The 22,165-nt window shown below is 44.2% G+C and overlaps 1 protein-coding gene across 1 annotated transcript in view; it reads right to left on the bottom strand.

The window, feature by feature from the left end:
* CADM4 (cell adhesion molecule 4) overlaps positions 1-22,165 on the bottom strand; it is a 392,193-nt gene that overhangs the window by 7,843 nt on the left and 362,185 nt on the right. Inside the window, exons 5-8 of the mRNA XM_030213287.1 lie at positions 20,662-20,823; positions 18,950-19,040; positions 17,142-17,314; positions 449-577 (exon numbers count right to left, since the gene is read on the bottom strand). Coding sequence (XP_030069147.1) covers positions 449-577; positions 17,142-17,314; positions 18,950-19,040; positions 20,662-20,823 — 555 coding nt within the window. The remainder of the gene's footprint in view (positions 1-448; positions 578-17,141; positions 17,315-18,949; positions 19,041-20,661; positions 20,824-22,165) is intronic.

Below are 22,165 nucleotides of genomic sequence, written 5' to 3'. Positions count from 1 at the left end.
CAAGACTGGGACAAATAAAGTTCTTTATTGATGACCCAGTCTTGAAGGCCCAGTGTTGCTTTTTTCGTTTGTATATTTAGAAGGTGAAGACCACAGGGGTATTTTTTATTTATTTTAAAATTTCTAGTCCACACCATCTACAATGCTGAGTGGAGTACAAAAAACATGCATATTTGTTAATACTGATGCATTGAAAGCTGAAATTTTTCCAGAAAGATTTTATTTAAAAGTGCCAGAACCAAATGATCAACCAAATGATCAATGTGTGAACTTTAGTGGATTTTCTACTTTACAGGTCCTTAATTTGAATAAATCTGGGTGCGTAAGATAGCAGGTGTGCAAAGTGATGGTGGGGATAGGGTGCACAAGGCAGAAGAGTACATGAGATGACAGTGAATTCAAGAACTGGGGGGGGGGGGGGGGGGGCTTCAGCTAAGGGAGGACTTACCTTTCTGTCGAACAGAACACCAGACCATGATGATCAGTACACAGATAACCAGAAATACCAGGATGGCCAAGATCCCCCCGATGATGGCGTAGGGGACAGATGTGTGAGCTTCAATGATAGCTCCTGGGTCTGTAGATGGGGAAGAGAGGTAGAGGATGGGAGAAGGTGAGGATGAGGAAGAGAGACAGAGGTATGGGGGAAGAAGACAAAAAGTAGGAAAAAAACATAAGAACATGCAATGTACCATACTAGATCATATCAAGGTTCATCAAGCTCAGCATCCTTTGTCAGTGGCCAGGCTGAGTCACAAGTTCCCAGCAGGATGCCAAAGAGAAGATCCATTCCTTGTTGCCACTCCCAGAGACAGACAATGCTTTTGGCAAGTCTACATGATTCATAATGGTTTATGGAATTTTCCTCCAGGATCTTGCCCAAATCCCTTTAGAAACCCAACTATTCTAACTGCCTTGACTACATCCTCTGGGAATACAGCTGGATTGTGTGTTCAGTGAAAAAAGTCTTTCTGCAGTTTTGCTACTTGTTAGTTTCATGGCGTGTTCCCTAATCTTAGTATTACTTCTGGTGCTACCATCTAAAAAAAGATTTAGCAGAACTAGAAAGAGAGAGAGCATAGCACTGCATGTGTGAGCAGAGTTCTGTCTTCGTGGCAGAGAGTGGGTCGCAAGGATCAGAACTGCAAAACTCTTGAGCAGCTAGAGCACAAAAGGAGGGTCTTTGCTTTCAGCTCTTTACGCCCTCCCTCTCTTACGCTTACCCTCTGTTCTTTTCTCCCCCTCAAAAATTTGAGGGACTGTTTTGGGCATGACAAAACTATGCATTTCCAAAATAATGCATGAAATGAGCACAGTGAAAGAATTACAAAATTATGCTCACATTCTCTACAGTTTTCTCACATCACATCCATCACTCCCTGAGCTTCTGGGAGGTAAGAGCAGCGGGTAGTGAAACCATAGCCCTTCATAATCCATCGGTATTAAGAACATCCCATAAATCTTTCATTACAGAATCTGCTCTTATCTAAAGTAGCTATTGGAGGCCACATTTCAGCAAAGGATTCCTGGGACACCACCTCTCTGATTGCTTCTCCTGGCTCTGTCCATGGTCCTTACCTCACTTCCCTTTTTCTTAGTTTCAAGGATGCAACAAACTTCCTTGGCCTGATGGTGTGTGAGTGTGTTTCTAAAGTAACATATTGGGTGGTGGCGATTTTATAAAGTTTTCTGTGCATGTAAAGTCTTAGCACATGAAAATGGGTTTTTATAAAATCGTGCGACTGCCTATGCTCTGTACAATGTATGAGCATGAAAAGTGTTCATCTGCTTTTATATGATCTGTATGAAAAGGATTCCCAGGGACACAGTGTAGATGCAGCAGAGGCAGATCTGCAATGTACATGTATATTTTATGAAAATATATAGATACATGCATAAATTACACACAGAAATGTGCTTCAGCTTCACAGAGTTTACAACCCAAACATTTTCATTTTGTATGGTTTCCCATGCCGTTTACAGAAAATTTTCATTTTATTTAGGCTTTTCAATAGAAATAAAACAAAAAAAAAAACATGGAAAAGAAAATAAGATGACACCTTTTTTATTGGACATAACTTAATACATTTCTTGATTAGCTTTCGAAGGTTGCCCTTCTTCGTCAGATCGGAAATAAGCAAATGTGGTAGATGACAGTATATATAAGTGAAACATCAATATATATAAGTGAAACATTTTGTTTTATTTCTATTGATTACCTTTAAATGTGGACTAACATGGCTACCACACCTCTCTACTCATTTAGGTTTTTAAAATGTTTCTTCATTTCAGGAGCAATGTTGGACAGAGTGCACACTATTTATAACACAGGAAAAAGCTGCAATTTTTTTCCTGTCATTTTGGGCCAAAATGTACATGAAATGGTAGGGAAAATGTCATTGGTGTTTCCCACATGGTTTCAAATAAATGCACATCCCTGGTAAATGTGTGCACTGGTATTTATGCACTATTAGGGCCAGATCTGGGAGTCTATTTTGTAAAAGCAATTTAGGCCCAAAGTGGAAAAGAGAAAGGATAATAAAACAAAGAGGAAAGATCACAAGTTTATTTAATTTCTCATAAACCACTTGCAAGCGCGAAGACTTGCTTATGTTGAATTGGCAGCTATGATTTTTTTTTTTGTTATTTACATGCCTGTAGTTTTTCTGTATGTTTGATTTTGGGTCTCAGACGAGGCCCGGTACTTTCTGAAGACAAGGCTTGACAATATCTGTTAGACCGAGGCTTGGTATTTTTTCCGATGGTGTTTTTTTCCCCCAAGATGAGGCTTAATTTGTCAGAATGAGGCTTGGTGTTTTTCTCTAATGACATGACTATGGTTATAAACATATGCCAGACTCCTTCATCTTTTTGGAATTGCTGCTACCTGCAGTTGTTTTTGTTTTGGTGTGCTTACACTGCTATTTATTACCAGGGGGGGGTGTGTGTGTGTGCCGTGTTGCACTGCACCCGGGGGGGGGGGGGGGTGCGCGCAGCAGCGATCCGCCCCGGGTGTCAGCCAACCACGGAACGCCACTGCATATAGATGCAATATTTTGTGGTATTTTGGCATATACGGTCAATATTCGTCTGCTTTGTGTCCAGTGGTCCAATTTTTATCCAGTTTTCCCATTTAGTAAACTATGGGGCTCATTTTCAAAGCAGTTAGACTTATAAAGTTCCATAGGTTACTATCCTGCTTTTTGACTATAAAAGAACTCCAACAATATAAAGGAAAGAAAAAGGATAAAAGTAAAAGTACTGCTGAGCTCCGTGCTGCATTATACATTGGAGGGGCCAGACTGAAAATCAATATTAAAAGCTTCCCAAAAAAGATGTGTCTTAATAGCTTTTTAAAGGATAATAGGGAGGTTTCCATCTGTTAAAAAATTGGCGACCCAAATCGGGAGATGGGCGTCTTTCTCCCGTGGGCGCCCAAATCGGTATAATCTAAAGCCGATTTTGGGCGTTTCCAACTGCAATCCGTCGCAGAAACGGGTAAAGTTGATGGGGGCATGATGGTGGCATGTCGGAGGCGTGGTGAAGGTGGAACTGGGGCGTGGTTATCGGACGAGGAGAGATGGGCGTCTTTAGCTGATAATCGGAAAAAAAAGGCGTTTTTACCGCGATTTGGGGTCACTTTTTTGGACCCTTTTTTTTCATGAACAAGTCCCAAAAAAGTGCCCCAACTGACCAGATGACCACTGGAGGGAATCGGGGATGACCTCCCCGGACTCCCCCAGTGGTCACTAACCCCCTCCCACCAAAAAACCCCCACTTTACAAACTTTTTTTCCAGCCTGTATGCCAGCCTCAAATGCCGTACCCACCTCCATGACAGCAGAATGTGTTCTATCCTCTGACAGCCTTTCCCTGGTTCTGATGTGGCTCTCGGGTGAATGTGACACCTTTTCTGTTAAGGGCACTGCAGAGTCACATCAGCAATGCATTGTGGTGGGTGTAGGGTATTGGGCTCCGTGATTCCACTAGCTTGTGCCACATGCTCACGATGTTGGTAGTTGGTAGGCTCTATTCCCATGGTGCTTTTCCCTCTGCTTGGTCAGAGTGTGCCCTGTTTTGTTTCCGGTAGTCCATGAGGTAGTGGCCATTTTTGTAAGCCAGTTTTAGATCCCTTTCACGTGTTAGCCACGTTACAGAACTTAGTTCTTACCTTGAATGTGGCTGAAAGAGGGCATTGTACAGCATTCTGCCAGCTCTGACCTACTGCTAATCTAAGTACCAGGGAGACTCGTTGCCTGTGGGGCACAACCTCTGATCTGCAGTTAACTGTGAGTAAGCGTGCTTATTCTAATAAAGGACGTTTTCGGAGAGATTAGTCTTCAGGTGTCAACTGGTGTGCCAATGTTATATAGCAGCAACAAGTCCTAGAGGCCTGCGTGTATGCAGGTCCCTGGAGCACTTTTAGTGGGTACCGCAGTGCACTTCAGCCAGGTGGACCCAGGCCCATCCCCCCCTACCTGTAACACTTGTGCTAGTAAATGGGAGGCCTCCAAAACCCACTGTACCCACATGTAGGTGCCCCCTTCACCCCTAAGAGCTATGGTAGTGTTGTACATTTGTGGGTAGTGGGTTTTGGGGGAGGGGGGTTGGGTGCTCAGCACCCGTGGTAAGGGAGCTATGCATGTGGGAGCGTTGTCTGAAGTCCACCGCACTGACCTCTAGGGTGCCCAGTTGGTGTCCTGGCATGTCAGGGGGGCGAGTGTACTACGAATCATGGCCCCTCCCATGACCAAATGGCTCGGACTAGGATGTTTTTGAGCTGGGCGTTTTCAGTTTCCATTATCGCTAAAAAAAAAAAACGCTCAGCTGAAAAACGTCCATTTTTTCAAAAATATGGTCTGTCCCGCCTCTTCACATATCTGTTTTCGGACATAGACGCCCATGGACATAGACATTCGCGTTCGATTATGCCCCTCCACGGGGCTCATTTTCGAAAGAGAAAAACATCCAAAAAGTGTCATAAAACACCATTTGGACTGATTTCAAAACGTCCAAATCGGTATTTTCATCTATGCATTTGAAAATACGTCTCTGTCTTTCCTAAGTATGTTTGGCACACTTTCTTTACTATCATAATTAGTTTCTCTGCCTGTTTTTTTTATCCTGCAGTCGTCGTCTGCATTATTTTTTCATTTCAGTTTGCTTTTTTAATGTACGTTTTAAAAATTATTACACAATATATTTGAAATACTAGTGTCATTCGTTTTTTTCAGTTACAGTTTACATCTGCTTTTGCGGATATTGACTATTATTGTAGATATGATTTATCATATATACTGATATGTCATTTATTTTTGGTTTCACTTCAACAGTTCATTCTTTGTTCACTTTTTCACTTATGTTTATCATCCCATTTCCTTTCATCACTGGTTTCTTTAGTAAAGTTTAAAAAAAATAAACCCTTGTCTTTTTTACATTTCACTGTTGTCATGGTTTTCACATTACTTGTGTAATCATAATGAAAATTTATATATCACGAATGCATTTTTTGAGTATCCTGTTTTGTCACTCATTCACTTATCTTTCACCACAAGTATTTAATATCTTTATTTATAACCACGAAACGCATGAACAGTCATAGAAACAGAACACAAATAGACCAGCAATCTTAACAAGTCTCATAGCTATGTGTACAAAACAGTGTTCACAAGTCCTATGAGTCTAACAAGAGAAAGCTCTTCTGCAGACTATTTTAGATGCATCAAGTCAATGGACAATCTGTAGGACACACTTCACGCCCCCCCCCCCCCCCATCGGAGCATTTTGAATTATCTCCCACTGACAGTCAATCAGAAATGCGACCTTACACCCATTCTCATCGTGCAAAGACCACTAGCCACACAAGCAAACATACAAATGAACAGGCACCCCTCCCCCTTGCTGCCTCAAAGTACTCTAGTGTTCTGAGTAGATGTATCTATGTCTGAATTGCTCAAAAAACTGCGCCACAGTCACATAGTTGCGTTTATCAAAAGTGCGGAGACTTATGGTACGTGAGGATTTCAAAACTTGCAAGATCCCTCATTCTTGCCACCCATTGCTGCAAAGGCAGAGACTCCTCAGATATCCATGCATTAAAAATCACATTCTTGATTAGAAGCAGACCATTGTAAAGAAACCGAGTTCCAGTTAGACCCTGTGCCTCCAGCAGCTCTTGGCTGTCCAACAACAAAGTTCTGTAATCTCATTCCACTGAAAATGGTAATGCTGCCTCCAATAAAGACAAAGCTTGGCCCCATATTAGCAACTTGGGACACTCCAAAAATGAGTGTATGTAGGATCCAATCATATGTTTACATTTAAGGCATACCTCACTATCCCACAAGCCCAACCTAGCTCCCCGCTCCCGAGTCAGGTAGTATCTATGCAAGATTTTATACTGTGTTTCTTGTAATTCCACAGATTTAACATAGGTATTCAAACCGTCAAAAAGTGCCAAAAATTGGGGTTCTGTGATCTCCTGTTGCCATTTTCCCCTCAATATGGTAACTCGTTAAGGGAAGCTGGTGTCTGGGCAACCAAGAGGTCCAACTTTCCCTTCGACAAGTCGCCCTAGGCCTCTTTAGTTAGAGTGTCCCAGTAATGTTGAAACTGAAAATAGGAAAACATATATTTTTTGGCTAATCCCTATGACTGTTTGTCAGGACTCTCACGGAACCACTGGGTTAGTGAGCCCTTGGACCACTGCTGAGGAGCGGCAGGAGAATCACCCAAACACAAGACAAGGTAGAACAGACGTACCGGCAAACCCAAGGCTGGAACTACCAGACGGAAACTGCAGCTGAGGCAACGCAAGCTGGAGCAAGCAGGACAGGAATCAGCCAAACTTCACCTGCGCTTGACTGCCGTTCCCCAGGGGTTGAGCCCCCAGGTGCGGGCGGCCGGCAGGACTAAGAGACTGAGGAGGAAGTCAGAACTGCAGGGTTCAGCAGCCGGCCAGCAAACAGCAGAACACTCCAGAAACCAAACCAGGGTCCCAGACAGGCAGCAAGCAGAAGAATATTCCAGGAACCAGACAGGGTCAAAGGCAGGCAGCCAGCAGTAGAATCCTCCAGAAACCAGACAGGGTCAAAGACAGGATAAGAGTAACAAGATAGCACTGCAACAACACTCACCAACAAGAAACTCATCAGACGACCTCTGTTGCAAGACAAACTAGAAAGCTTTCCAGGTGATTAATAAAAGCAACATACAAGGGAGAACACCAGGTATGGGTACTACTTAGTTCCAAAAAACTCCCAAAACAATCTGGAAGGCTGGAAGATCTAGACCGGACCGGAATATCTTCTGGAACATGGGAAACAGCAAGCAGTCAGTCCATAGCAGCCACCAGGTCTAACCACCAGGGGGCGAGGTGATTGAGAGCATGAAACATGGGCACAACCGTGACACTGTTGTACCTGTGAGAAAGTGGGAAACCCTCCACCCCCAAATCGAGCAGCTGATTCAGGGACGAACATCCCCGAGAGGACCAATCCGCAAAGACTGATTTGCCCCACCCAGGCTGAAAATTAGCATTGCCCTCCATCTGTATAAAAGAAGACACATTCTCTGATCTACCTTGAAACTTCCTCCACCACCTCCATGCCCTTCTCAATGGGGATTCAGTACAAGTATTGATGTGCATTTATTTCTTATTCATTTTTCTCTGTAAATCATGTAAATCATTAATATTGATTTTTATTTTTGGTTCTCTTTTTAGTGGCATGTGTATTTTAAAGTGCAAAATGCACATGCCACGGGAATATTTACATGGAATTGTGAAAATTTAGGGCCCTGTTTACTAAGCTGCACTATGGGCACGCTAGCATTTTTAGCGCGCACTAAAAATTAGCATGCGTTAACGGTAGAGACGCCCATAGGAATATATGGGTGTCTAGCATTTAGCACGTGCTAAAAATGCTAGCGCACCTTAGTAAACAGAGCCCTAATTATTCAGACTGGTATGTTTTTTGTTGGTTGGTGCTAGTCTTATGTTTGTAAGTGATATGTTGAAATTATTTGCGCATTAACAATGAATTTATGTTTAATTAATGTACTTATGTAGTTTATTTTATATATTTTGATTCTTTGTCTTTTAAGAATATTTTTCCATACTGGTGGTATTTTTATGTCAAAATACTATTTGTTTTAATTAATGTGATTATGCAGAACATTGTGTACACTTGTTTGCTTGTCTTTTGAGAGTATGTATTTATCTGCTATACATATACATAAATCTCTGTATAGTTTTTTTTTCCTTTGCTTTGTTTATGGCTGCAGATTTGATGATGCCTGAGGCAGGCGCTTGTGCACCGAAACACAGATCTGCATCGAGTCTGTTTTATCAATTTATTCTAAGAGTTTGGCCAATAAACTCATTTATTGTACCCTTGTGCTGTCTGCTTTGAGAAATGTGCATCTCTGATATCTTTGAACTTTGCCCTGTACAGGAGGAAATGCATTTCTGTTTGTTTCTCCAGCGTTGCATGGCATGCAGAATCGGACTTATTGGGCTTTCCAGTTCAGGGCACTGTGAATTATTATACATGCCCTAGTTCAGGGGTAGGCAACTCCGGTCCTCGAGAGCCGCAGGCAGGTCAGGTTTTCAGGATATCCACAATGAATATGCAGGAGATAGATTTGCATACCATGGAAGCAGTGCTTGCAAATCTATCTCCTGCGTATTCATTGTGGCTATCCTGAAAACCTGACCTGCCTGCGGCTCTCGAGGACCGGAGTTGCCTACCCCTGCCCTAGTCCTTACTCACTTGGACTACTGTAACTCCTTGTGTAGAGGATTCGGCCAAAGAGAGCTTAAACGGCTCCAGCCAGTTCAGATCACTGCTGTAAAGTTGCTATTTGGGGCAAGGAAATTTGACCACGTTACTCCTCTATTGCAAGCCGAGCATTGGTTACCAGTTACATTTCATATCATTTTTTCGTATTATTTTTAAGATACTGGTGTTGATACACAAAACTCTTCAGGTTGGTTCTCCTTTATTCCCGTCACGGCTTTTGATACTTTATAGTCCTTCTCGGAACCCTTCGGTCCGCTAAACAATGCCAGTTGGTGGTCCCGTTTCCTCGCGAATTTGCCCTGGTTCTTTAGGAAAATCTGTGTTCCATGCTCTGGAACCAGACGGCAATTTTTTAACGGATGGAAACCTCCCTATTATCCTTTAAAAAGCTATTAAGACACATCTTTTTTGGGAAGCTTTTAATATTGATTTTAAGTCTGGCCCCTCCAATGTATAATGCAGCACGGAGCTCAGCAGTACTTTTACCCTTTTTCTTTCCTTTATATTGTTGGAGTTCTTTTATAGTCAATAGTCCTGATTTTCATATTGTTTATTGTACGTAAGTACATAAGTATTGCCATACTGGGACAAACAAAGTCCATCAAGCCCAGCATCCTGTTTCCAACAGTGGCCAATTCAGGTCACAAGCACCCGGCAAGATCCCAAAACAGTACAATACATTTTATGCTACTTATAAGCAGTGGATGTTCCCAAGTCCATTTTAATAATGGCATATGGACTTTTCTTTTAGGAAGTTATCCAAACCCTTTTTAAACCCCACTAAGCTAACTGCTTTTACCACATTCTCAGACAACGAATTCCAGAGTTTAATTACACCTTGAGTGAAGAAATATTTTCTCCAATTTGTTTTAAATTTACTACTTTTTAGGTTCATTGCGTGCCCCTTAGTCCTAGTATTTTTGGAAAGAGTAAACAAGTGATTCACGTCTACCCGTTCCGCTCCACTTACTATTTTATAGACCTTTTCCTTAAGTTTTCCTTAAGTGGTTAATCAAATAACAACAACCTGAACCTGGCGTATGCTGATATTATATAGTGGCACCCAGGCGCCTAGATTCTGTTACAGAAAAGGCTCCTACTGCACAGCCTCGGGGTGCCTAAATGGAGGCGCCCAGTTTAGAACTGCTCCCTATTTTTGGCTCAAGCTTCACTGTTATGCAGAATCAAATAATACTATTGAGTTTCAGTAGCAGTTCTACTGCAGGGAAAGAGATGGTTGTAACTGGCCAGGGATTTCTTTTCATTGTCTATGGGGCTCTTAGAAATCTTTCTTGTAGTGTTTTATAGTCAAGTTAAAACTCCAAGATGTCAGGACAAAACAGGCCTAGTCTAGAGTATTCTCTACTTCATGGTTATTTGAATTGAATTAAATTAGAGTCAACCTTGGAGAGGTTTTGACTTTTTCTAGAGAATCGTACTTTGTACCTGTTCCTGTTCCGTCTTCACTTGTAGGGTTATGATTTGCATTAGATCTTCAGCAGGTTTAAGTTCTTTGACAGACTGTCTCTCTCTCGTTTCCCCTCCCTCTTACTCACTCCTCATTTTTCTCCTGTCACACTCTCAGTGTTGGTTCAGAGTCTCTGACTTTTTCAAAAGGTTAGAGATTTCTAAGAAAGTAGCAAGAAGTTAAATCACAGAGGGGCCCTTTTACTAAGCCGTGTAAGCGTCTACTTGCGCCCAACACATGGCATTTGGCACATGTAGGTCATTCCCGCCTGGTTACCGCATGAGACTTTACCGCTAGGTCAATGGCTGGTGGTAAGGTTGCAGACCCAAAATGGACGAGCAATTTTGCTTTTGCTGCATGTCCAATTTTGGCAAAAATTTTAAAAAGGCCTTTTTTACAGGAATGCTGAAAAATGGATCAGCGTGCGCCCCAAACCAGCGCCTACACTACCGCAACTCATTTTTCAGCGCACCTTAGTAAAAGGACCCCAGAGTAAGCAGTAAAATAGAGAGATATAAGAAGAGAGAAAAGAGGGTTGAGGAATAGGCAGGAAGGGAGTGGCAAGACCTTCCCTCTCTGAATTCTACCTGCAAATTTTAGTAGCAGCATGTGAAGGTGTCTTTGATAATGTGACAGGCAATGACAATTGTTTATTGTAAAAGAACGTATATTTCACATTATCTCATAAATTCTAAACTGATTATCAAATTAACATACATAATTCAAAAAAATAAACCAAAGTAACAAAATACAGAAGACAAACATCACATAAATACAAAAATGAAACTTAATTAATACAGATTAAAATATAACCGCTAATCATAGCATCCAACAGGTTCAATACCTAAATCTTATATCTTAACCACAAATAAGTTCAGCACGAAATGTTTATTGGAAAAGGGTAGTTTCTGAAGTCTTTTTAAAGCCTGACATTGATCTCATAGTGCAAATCTGAAGTGGTAGTTCATTCCACAGTTTTGGTCCTGCTACATAAAAAATCATCGCTCTATATTCCTTAAGCCTAATCAGTCGAAATGATGGAACATCAAATAGATATGCTGTAGAACAACGTAAGGTTGTGAGGGCTGATGTATTCACAAACTAGCTGAGATAGTTGGTGAAATATTATTTAACACTTTAAACATAAGCAATAAAATAAAGCATCTTGTCATCCACAAGGAGCATGGAGTGACTCACAATGATGACTTCTGGATTTAGGGGATAAAACCAAATAATCACAGAAAAATGTAACCCCTTCTACCCTGACATGGCCCTATCTCTATGTGAGCATGTGTTCAACACTGGCAGTACCAGAACCCAGTATGGCCTTCAGTTATTTACATGCATAAACACTGATATTGGGGGGATTCATGTAGAGAAAACAAGACTTTAGAGACACTCCCTTGCATGGCACCTAAGAGAGAGTTTTTCTTAACAGGGAAGTAAAGGGTATGAGCTGAACTGGATGAGAATGTTAATGTTTCTGGTTTCTCTGGCTTTTACACATATTCCTTCTTTCTCATTCCTGGGTATGTTTTGGCTGAGTCCCAAGATCATTACATGGTGTCAGAAGTGATCAATGAAAATGGTACTGGACAAAATTAGAGATCCAGCCCTTCTGGAAACTGGAGGCAGAGGGTGCAAGAATCAGAGAAGCTGGAGGCAGAGGGTGCAAGAATCAGAGAAGCATACGCTGCTGTATTTGCACCTGGGCAAAGCAGTGGCCTGACTTATTTAGAGGAAAGAAAGGTGAACACAGATGTCTTGTAACCACTTCATTCCCCCAACCAGACTACATTTGTCTGGTAATAATGCAGAGAACTAGAGAAAATTCAGACAAAGTTTTGAACTGTATCTAGTAATCACTGGGGCTGAGCAGAAAGATGGTAAAAGCAAGCAGGGCTGCCGCCGGGCCCGCCCCCGGGATCGCCACCAGGCCCGCCCCAGGGGACCCACCACCAGCCTACTGTATCTGCTGCTTCTCCAGGTCCTCCCCAGCCTCCAAAGGGGGTCCGGCGCCGGAGTTTTATCTCTCCTGCTCCAGGATGCGATCACCTGGGTCCAGTCAGGAGCAGCAGCAGAGAAAGAGAGAGAGACAAAGAGACTTTGGCACCAGGCCCCCCTTCGAGGCCCGGGTTCGGGAAATTTTGCTCCCCCTACCCTCCCTCTCGGCGGCCCTGGGTAAAAGTAATATCTTCTCTTCTTTGGCATACTGTGGGAGAATAAGCACCAAGTGGAGAAGTAGTTAAGAGGTTAAAGCACTGGGTTGACAACCATGGAAGCCAGGGTTCAAAATCCCGATGCTACTTCTTGTGATCTTGGGCAAGTCTCTTAAGCCTTCATTGCCTCAGGTACAAGCTTAGACTATAAGTTCTTCAGGGATAGGGAAATACCTGAGTGTAACTCACCTTGAGCTGCTAGTGAAAAAGGTGTGATTTAAATCCAAAATATTTAAAAAAAAAACAACCTTTCAAGTTTGTAGAAAGATAAAGCATGAAGAAATACAACAAATATTTGAGAGGTACTTCACCTAAAATGAATAAAGAGCTTTCAAAGATATTGATTTTTTTTTATACACGTACAAAATATAAATGAAGGCACAGAGCAATAAGCTACAGTTCTAAAGAGCCTAAGTCAGATCTATGGCTTTGAGGGACTTCAATTCTCCGTTTAGCAAAAGGAGTACTTGAGGCATTAGAGACAGTGCACTCAGCGACAGGAAAAAATACTGCAGAACCAGTGAAGACCCTGGCCAAAGAGCTAAAAGTATCCTGAAGAGGCACTCCAGGCATGAACATGAAGGAAAATGATCTGAAGAAGCCATTGGAGGAGTGGAGTCACCAACCAGATAGGGAAGACAGAAGTGCAACAGGGCCCCAAGTGACAGGCTGGGCTTGGAAAACTCGGTCATCGCTGTGTTAAGAAGAACCATTGTGCAAAATATGGTGCTACAACCATTGTGCAAAATATGGTGCTGCAAACTACAAAGCTGGGCATAACCCAAAGAAGTTTTGGCGATGATCTTTAAACCCCTGAAGTCACTTGGCTTTCTACCTAGGGTTACCATATTTTGTCCTTCAACTCTTGGCAGCCATTTTGAATCCCAAGACCGTCACAGCAACAGAATGCAGGGCAAGGCAGCGCTGCGGGCAGGAAAGAGTGGGCTCTTTCCTGCCCCGAAGAGGTCACTAGATCACCAGGGCAGTAGATAGTAAGTAAGGGAAGGGGAGGGGAGGCTAGGATAGGCCCACCGCCCACCCGCCTGTTTGTCCAGAAATCTGGACAAACGGGTGGACTGGCAAAACCCGTTTGGATGCCTGGACATGTCCTCAAAAAGAGGACATCCGGGTAAATCCGGATGTATGGTAACCCTATTTCTACCTGCAGGCTTGCAAATGAAGAATGTTCACAAAACTACTTCCTGTGGAAGTTCCCTAGGAAAATTTGGTGACTAATCAGTGTTACGTATACTTCTATGCCTGTGGTAAAGCTTGCGTGGGTTTCCAAGAATTACATCCCATGTGCTGCTTGCTAGCTTTGCCCATGGAATCGATAATGTGGAAGTTTGCTGCTCTTTGGGATTTTGCCAGATAATTGTGACCTGGATTGGCCACTGTTGGAAGCAGGATACTGTGTGAAGGGCTTGGAATATACAATCTGATATAACAAAGAGGGTTTTCCAATTATCCATCCACGCAGCGAGGGAAGCAATGTCCCTGGGATTCTGTATAGCGCGCCTAGCATTCCACGCTGTAATACAAGTGCATTATATAACGATGTGTGTAAGTTAATTGGCTTAACAAGCCAATCAGCATTTTTAACAACTCTTAACAAGCAATCATGAGCACATAACTTGCTAAGGGGTCTTTTTACTAAGGTGCGCTGAAAAATGGCTTGTGGTAGTGTCAGCGCGGCTTTTGGGTGTGCACCGATTAATTTTTCAGCGTGCCTCTAAAAAAGGCCTTTTTAAAATTTTTTCCAAAAACGGACATGCAGTAAAATCAAAATTGCTGCGCATCCATTTTGGGTCTGCGACCTTACCGCCAGCCATTGACCTAGCAGTAAAGTCTCATGTGGTAACCAGGTGGTAATGACCTGCACGCATCCGATACGCGTGTCTGAAAATAAAAATTATTTTTCGGCCACGCATATTGGACTTGTACCAAAACTGAAATTACTGCAAAAACCATGTGGTAACTCCATTTTGGCGCGTTGGGCACGCATAGACACTTAACACGGCTTAGTAAAAGGGCCCCTAAGTGTATTCTGTAATGCACAGCGCCTGAATTCTAATGTGCAGAACCAAAAAGGAGTACGGTTAGGGGCAGGGAAATGGGTGTTTCGTGGGCATTCCAAAATTTATACGCAGTAATAGACTATGCCCCTTTGAGCCTAAATCTATGCACCGGTACTTACACCATGCTTTCCTTGGTATAAATGGATATGCATAATTCTAGGCGCTGGGGTACCAACTAAGCATATTCTATATACTATGCCTAAATCTAGACAACCGCTTACAGAATACGCTTAGGCAGAAATTTATTCCGTGTGGATTTTTCAGGGACCCATATATAGAATCTAGCCCTGTTTGCTAAAAAGAGCTGACCGATGTTGGAAGCACTATAAGGGATGCAGAAAGTTCAGGCAAACTTCCTAATTTCTGTGGAGATATATAATGCACTGTTATGTTTAGAGCCAAGAAACCTTAACAAGATTATAAAAAAAACCAAACCATTTCAAACTGCCAACTAGATAAGAAATTATAGCTCATTTTGTAAATGCCCTTTTTTCAACAAATTAGATGCCTCCTCAGGATCTTGGCAGCTAAAGCTGACCAAGGACTGCTCAAACATTATCTACATTTAACACTGAAGAGATGAGCCCTGACATGAAGGTGGATCAGGCTATTGGAATGATGCCGCAGCCCAACTCAAAAGAAAAACATGCACAGGCTTCCAAGAATGGTGAATTAGCTGAGAAAATTGATATCTAATTTGTCTACACGGGCATCACCTCTAAGGACAGCTTCTGAGAAAAAGAAGGAATGCAAAGCATGGATTACCTTGCAACTGGAATTGATGCACGTACCAATTGGATGTGTTACAGCCTGAGAGGGGTGCAGTGATTTTACTGTACTTGAAGATTGTTATCAAATAGTTGAGTGGTTTATGTTTGCAGAGCAGTGAGAAAGGCAGAAAAAGTATCCTGAAGGGAAAAAAACTCTTGGTAATATAAACCACAAACCCCTCCACAGCATGGTCAGCAAACCTTAAACACATCTTATGTGCATCGTTTCCCTTTGGAGTGGAGGAGTAGCCTAGTGGTTAGTGCAATGGAGTTTGATCCTGGGGAGCTGGGTTCAATTGCCACTGTAGCTCCTTGTGAGTGTGGGCAAATCATTAAATCCTCCATTGCCCCAGGTACAAAATAAGTACCTGTATATATGTAAACCGCTTTGAATGTAGTTGCAAAATACTACATAAAGGCAGTATATCAAGTCCCATTTCCCTTTGGAAAAACTGGGGGACAACTAATCGTGTAACACCACAAGGGTAAGTAATGTATTAAAGCCCAAAAACAAAGCAACTGAACACAAACGTGCAACAAAGCTCAAAAGCAGGGCCGTAGCTAGACACCCGATTTTGGGTAGGCCTGGGCCCAAGATGGGTGGGCAGAAGAATTCCGCCTTGTCCCACAAGTGATTTGGTCTCTCCCTTTCTCGTCTGCATACCAAATGTTCTCTCAAACATCCCCCCTCCCCCGCATGCCTTTTAAATAGCAGATTTTTATTGGCAGCGAGCAGCAACTAATACACACTGCTCATGTTGGGCCCACAGCCTTCCCTCTGATGTAACTTCCTGTTTCCACATAGGTGGGAATACATCAGAGGGAAGGCTGTGGGGCCGGTTTGAGCAGTATGTATCAGTCGCTGCAGGTGAAGATCTGCTATTTAAAGGTATGCAGGTGGGACAGTTTTGGGGAGTTTTCAGCTGGTGGGGCTTGGGAATCCTTGCCAGCCACATTATAGATGTGCTGCTACTGGGTGGGCCTGAACCCAAAGTGGATGGGGCTTGGCTACGCCACTGCTCAAAAGTCTCTCTTATTGACAGTAAACCTGAGCTTTGTTGCACATTTGTGTTCAGTTGCTTTGTTTTGGGGTTTTAATACATTAGTTACCCTTATGTTGGAATACGATTGGCCCCCATTTTTCTTTTTTTTAACCTTATTTTCATTTCTTTTTATTAGCTTCAAAGTGGACTAACATGGCAACCACACAAATTTTGGGTAACAAATAGAACCTGTAGAGATCAGGAGGGGGTGGGGTCAGAAAGCAGACAGTGGAGTGGCCCTTCTCTGCTGTGCTTATGTCTACCAGCAGGGGGAGGCAGGGAGGTGGGATAATCAGCAGCTTCTCTCTATCTCCCAGCCGCTGCAGCCTGTTGTCTTCTTTACCCCATTCAATGCAGTGGGCAAGAATCAGGTGCATTAACTGATTAGTGCTGGTGGGGGGGGGGGGGGGGGGGAGGAGACAGGATAGCTAAGAACTCGCTGGGCTTTACTCAGAAGCCCTGAAGACAAATCCAACATCCCCACCACTGATGGCCTTACACGGTCTCTGACATCTCTGGGTCAAAGGAGAAAAATATCCAGGAATGAGAAGGATGGATGGACTGCTTTGACCTCAAAGTTCATGGTTCTCAGCTCTACTCCTGGTTTTGTTCCCAGTGCTCTAATAGGAATTATAGCTCCAGGGTTTCACAGAAAAGCAGAAAAACTACCCTGGAGTTAAAAGCTGGACTGCACAACCTGCACCCCCTTAGATTCAGCTGTCGACTCGCAGCAGTCTACAGACACAGAAATGTGGACACTTACCGTACACCACCAACACATACTGGTCTGAGGCACGACCATGCTTGTTGCTTGTAGAACAGATGTAGGTGCCGTTGTCTAGCATACTCAGTGAGGGAATGTTGAGCGTATCGCCATGAATTTCCACCCTGTCTGACAAGGTCTCATTTAGTCGACTCCAGATGATCTTAGACGGCCTGGGAATGGGAAGCAGAGAGATGGAGGTGACAAGAGGGACTGAAGGCCCAGTACACACCAGTCAGCTACTCTGGCTTTCTGTATTTTCTGTCTCTTTCCTTCCTTCTCTCTGTCTCTCTATCCCTTTCTGTCTCTTGCTCTGTGTATGAATGTCTCCCTCTGTCTCTCTTTGTTTCAAGGTTACCTGTCTTCTGGCCATTGCTGTTGTCAGTGATATATTATGTCAGAAAGCAGCTGCCCAGTGAGGTGAGTTAAGATGAATCTGGGGACATTATGGCACAATAACTCGCCAGTGGGGACTCTATCAATCACAAGAGATGCTGTACCCCAGCCTGGTTCCAATCCAAGGATGTCCCGAGTCTAACATCCCTTCACAGCTTGTCTGTTTGTCAGATGAGATTTTTTTGTGGGGGGGGGGGGGGGGGGGGGGGGGGGGGGAAAGGCCCTGGAGGAAAATGCAATGGGTGTGTGTGAGAGAGAGACCCTGAGGGTCACTTGATGGCTGTCTATGCATCAGCTGCACACTGCGACCCAGCTGCCTTCCTGCATCTCTGTTGGAACAGGACATCTGTGAGTGACAGTTCTTTTAGAGAGAAAGGTGGGACTTCTCGGGGTGGGGGTGGGGGGGAAGGAAGGGGATCCCTCCATCACTGAACCTGACATCTAATGAACAGCTCACTGGGGGTTTTATTTTTGCTATTTGTACCCAAATGCACAAGAGAAGGATGTTACTGTGCTTTTGTTTAGCTGAAAACCTTTTAAAGATTTGACAGGAATTTATTGTGCATTTGCATGCTTACGTGTAGATCTGTGTGCTCCTGCGTGCATGAGCACATGCTTGTTTTTGTAAGTTGAGATTAAAGGGAATGCAGTTATTTATTTATTAATCTCTGAGGAGAATGGGAGGTACTTCTCAGCCTTAGAGAAGGTCCGCAGTCTTTCCCATACCCTCTCCCTGCCAATGGTACCAACAGCAGAGCATGCCCCCTGCCAGAGGGAGCTTCCCTCAGCATGATGGATAGGATGCCATTCTCCCTGCCTGCTCCTTAGCATGGCTCCTGCTCCCTTCTCTGACCGTGACTTCCAAGAAGAAATAAAAAGAACATAATTGCTGTGGAATTGAAGCTCTGATTAGCTGCTGTCTCCCTGACAGGCAGAGATTGCTGGCACTCCAACCACACATAAAAGGGCAGATTAGGCGTTCCATCAGTGTGAAGGATGTGGCTGATTGCTGCTAGGGAACCAGGGAAATTAGGAGCTTGTGCTCAGGAGAGAACTGGTGTGCACAAGCAAACCAAGGAAGAGGGAGGGAGGCAGGGAGGGAGGGAGGGAGCCTCAAGTGGGATGGCTCCCTAATGGGGAGATAAGAAGAGAAGCAAGGAGATGGATGGAAAGAACAAGGAGAAGGAGAGAGGCTGCAGATGGTGACTCTTTAAGAAGAAAAGACCACCAGTATTAGTCATGCCCGGACTCCTGTGCAAAAATTAGGGAGGGGCCCTAAAGCCTACTTCAGTTTCAGGCAGGCTTGGGCGTTCTCTGTTGCACGGGGAGGGGGGTGGGGAGCTTAGGGCAATTGCCTGATTGCACCCTTCTAATACCAGCCCTGGTGAAAGCAGACAATGTGCAATACTCACAGCGGGTTTCCTGTCACTCCACAGGTCAGTGTTAGACCGTCTCCTTCCCGCAGGACCCCCTGGGATGGCTGGATCTTGACTGTGGGTGAATCTGCAACAAGAAAACAGGGTTGATGAGAGAAAGCCCCTGCAGCAGTGGTGAAATGCCCAGACCTCCATACTTCCTCTGCTGTGCTGCTGGCTAAAATGTCCATTCATTAAATAAGAGATCAATCAGTTTCAGTTGAAAGGTCTGGAGGCGTTGATCAGTCCTTCTCCCCACCAAAGAGACAGAGGGATTGGAGAACACAGCTGTAGCTTCCCTGCAGCTAGTTCCCAACTAGCAGCTGTCAGCCCCACTGCAGGGCTCTCTCTACTCCATTAGCTGATTAGCAGGTCGGGGAGGAGGCTGACGGCAGGCTTGGCACTAATGCACAGATATTTACATATGTGGGCTGTAAATGGCTGTCCTGGGGCATGGCCCCTCTCTCAGGCTGAGAGTGCATGGGAGGGAAGGACAGGACCCTCCCTGTCAAGAGTCAAAAACAAAAATCTAAGGAACATTAGAGAAAAAGGATTTTTGGCTAACAGAAAAGACATGACAGAATGTAGTGGATATCATTACACAATACATATATTCAAACTTGCTGAATAACTAAGCAGGAACAATTGCAAAACCTGAAGATCGACTGAACGATATTTAAAACTATTTAACTGGCCAGGAACGTCTCCTGGCCGGATACATGGCACTTAACTAGCTATCCGGCAATATTCAGCGGAAGATTGCCAGTTAGTGCTTAGTGGATAGCTAGTTATATCGTGTGATATAACTGGCTACCTGCTAATATTCAGTGGCTCACCAGCTAAGTTTGGCAGCCCAATTAGGCCACCGAAATAGCAGGCCTATCTTTAGCCAATTTCAAATTAACCGGCCAGCGCTGAATATTGGCTTTGCCGGTTAAGTTGAAAACGTCCAAAAAACACCTGGATATTCAATGCCGGTCACTGGAAGCGGCCTGGCATTGAATAACCGGGCTCAGCACCGACTCTGGGAATCAGCCTGGCTTACATCCGCAGTCTGAATTTCAGGCCCCCAAACTCCACAACAATTGACCTTTTGGGAGGCTCTGTAATCTCTTTCCCTGGCTTTCTCGTAGATCTCGGATCTGGCTGTCATCTGCACCATTGGACCATGTTCATTCAGGATTGGGAGTGAACGTGAGCATGGTTTGTCAATGCAGTGCCCATGATTGGCTACCCATAACTAGGGATAACTGGCCATGTCATGGCACATGTGCTGGTCATGGCTGGGAATGACATACGACACTGTGGCTGTGGTTCATGACTGGCAGTAGCTGAGCCAATGGAGCTAGATGTGTATTCATTCAGTGCTACAACTGATTAAGACATCCACTATGCACATAATTTTAATGTAATTAGAAGATCGCTAATAGAGTAATATTGGAATCTTTCCCATAACATTAACGCTACATCCGTTTTCCAGATGTCTTAATTCAACTATGTCATTAGCAGAAATATTTTTGATGTGTGAGGAACGTGCAGTTTCAGGACGTGTTCAGAGAGGGAAAGGAAGACACAGGTGAAGAAATCCAGAACAAAAGGACCAACCGAGGACGTGAGAACCGAGGAGCCGATAGGATGAGATCTGGAGTGATTGGGGGTATTTGCTGCCTTGCACTCGTCCATGTGACCGGCTCTACAGAACAACTTACACTGCACATCCAAGACGTATTGCGTCTGCTTCTTCTGCCCCTTCAGTGCGGGATGCGTGGCTTCACAGGTTATGATGGCACCGTTATCTTTCCGATCCACACTGAACTTTACCGTATTGGTGACGCTAAACGTTTTGCCACTTTCTTGTTTGTTGCTAATGCCTGCAGATACAGAATATACCACAAGTCAAAAGAGATTATGCTGTAAATCTTTATATTAAGGATAAGATGCTTGTCAGTTCTCCATGATATACAATGCTGCGTAATTTCAGATTTGGGATAAAATTCTGCTCCCCTGATTTCAGCTGGGGCCAGCCCAAGGGTACTGGATGCCCCAGACAAACTTTTAGTCCTGCTGCAACCCCCTCCTCCTGTAGTTGTGAATCTCCACTTCTCCAATCTACTCCATGCAGGTGGCCAGCATTTTCCTTTCCCTTCTCTACCCCCACCCCCAAGTGGCCAGCATATCCTTTTCCCCTCTAACCCTTCCCCCGGGTCCCCCCTGGTGGCCAACTTCTCAACTCTCTTTCCTTACCTCCACCTCACATCCAGTCTGCTGCTATGAGCACCCCTCACTCCTCAGGCAGCTCTGAAGGAGACCCCCTCTGCTCCTCAGGGGAACCCCCCCCAACGCAAGCTACTTTTGGCAATGAATTGAGCTGGGGATTTTCAAACATCTGGCAACTCTGTGTGGGCCCTGTAAGCACAAACTTGCACTAAAGCGCTGCTTTGTCCCCCTCCTCCCCCGACAGGATGTCTGCCTTGGAGGGGGGCAGGACAAAGCAATGGTTCAGCACAGATCTGTGCTCACAGGGCCTGCTCAGCACCTATGTTTCTTTAATCTTCTGGCCAGCCCAGAGGAGGGACAACAGTGTCAGATCTAGCAGTTAAGGGAACCAGGGGAAGGCTCTTTCTTGCACACCAGAACCATGCCGCCGCCACTGTTCCCTCTAATCCAAGCAGGAGTCTTCCTCCTACAGTCCTGCCAGTGGGGGGAGCTGTTTCACTACCACATTTTCAACAGTGAGGGACAGGCAAGCTCTGCAGGACTCCAGGGAACCTGCCTGTCCCTGGCCATTGAAAACACAATATCAAAGCACTGCCCTCTACTGGTAGCAATGCTGTTGAAGGACTCCTGCTCAGCTTAGAGGGAATAGTGGCCACCCCCCCCCCCCCCCCCAAATGCTGCTGATCTAGGTGGATGCTTAGTTTGTTTAGTGGCTGGGCCAGCCCTGACTTCCTCTAATTGATAAGTTACCCTATTTATCTCTAACATTATACAGTGCAACATTCCAGATTATTTTCATAGGTAAAACAGCACCTTCCTTACAGGAATGGGCTTTAATAAAACTGCTCAGAGGCTGTACCCGTGTAAGTTTACCTAGATCAAACAGAGGTGCTTCCTGAGGAGGGTGGGGTTAGGCAGGAATTTGTATTTACATGCACACTTTTCAAAATTCAAGCATAGGCACATCAATTTACTCTATAAAACTGTGCATTCCAC

The sequence above is a fragment of the Microcaecilia unicolor genome, chromosome 8 (genome assembly GCF_901765095.1).
Source record: "Microcaecilia unicolor chromosome 8, aMicUni1.1, whole genome shotgun sequence".
In the NCBI taxonomy this organism is placed as follows: Eukaryota; Metazoa; Chordata; class Amphibia; order Gymnophiona; family Siphonopidae; genus Microcaecilia; species Microcaecilia unicolor.
The sequence above is the reverse complement of the archived record's forward strand: the minus strand, read 5'-3'. Positions and strand labels throughout refer to the sequence as shown.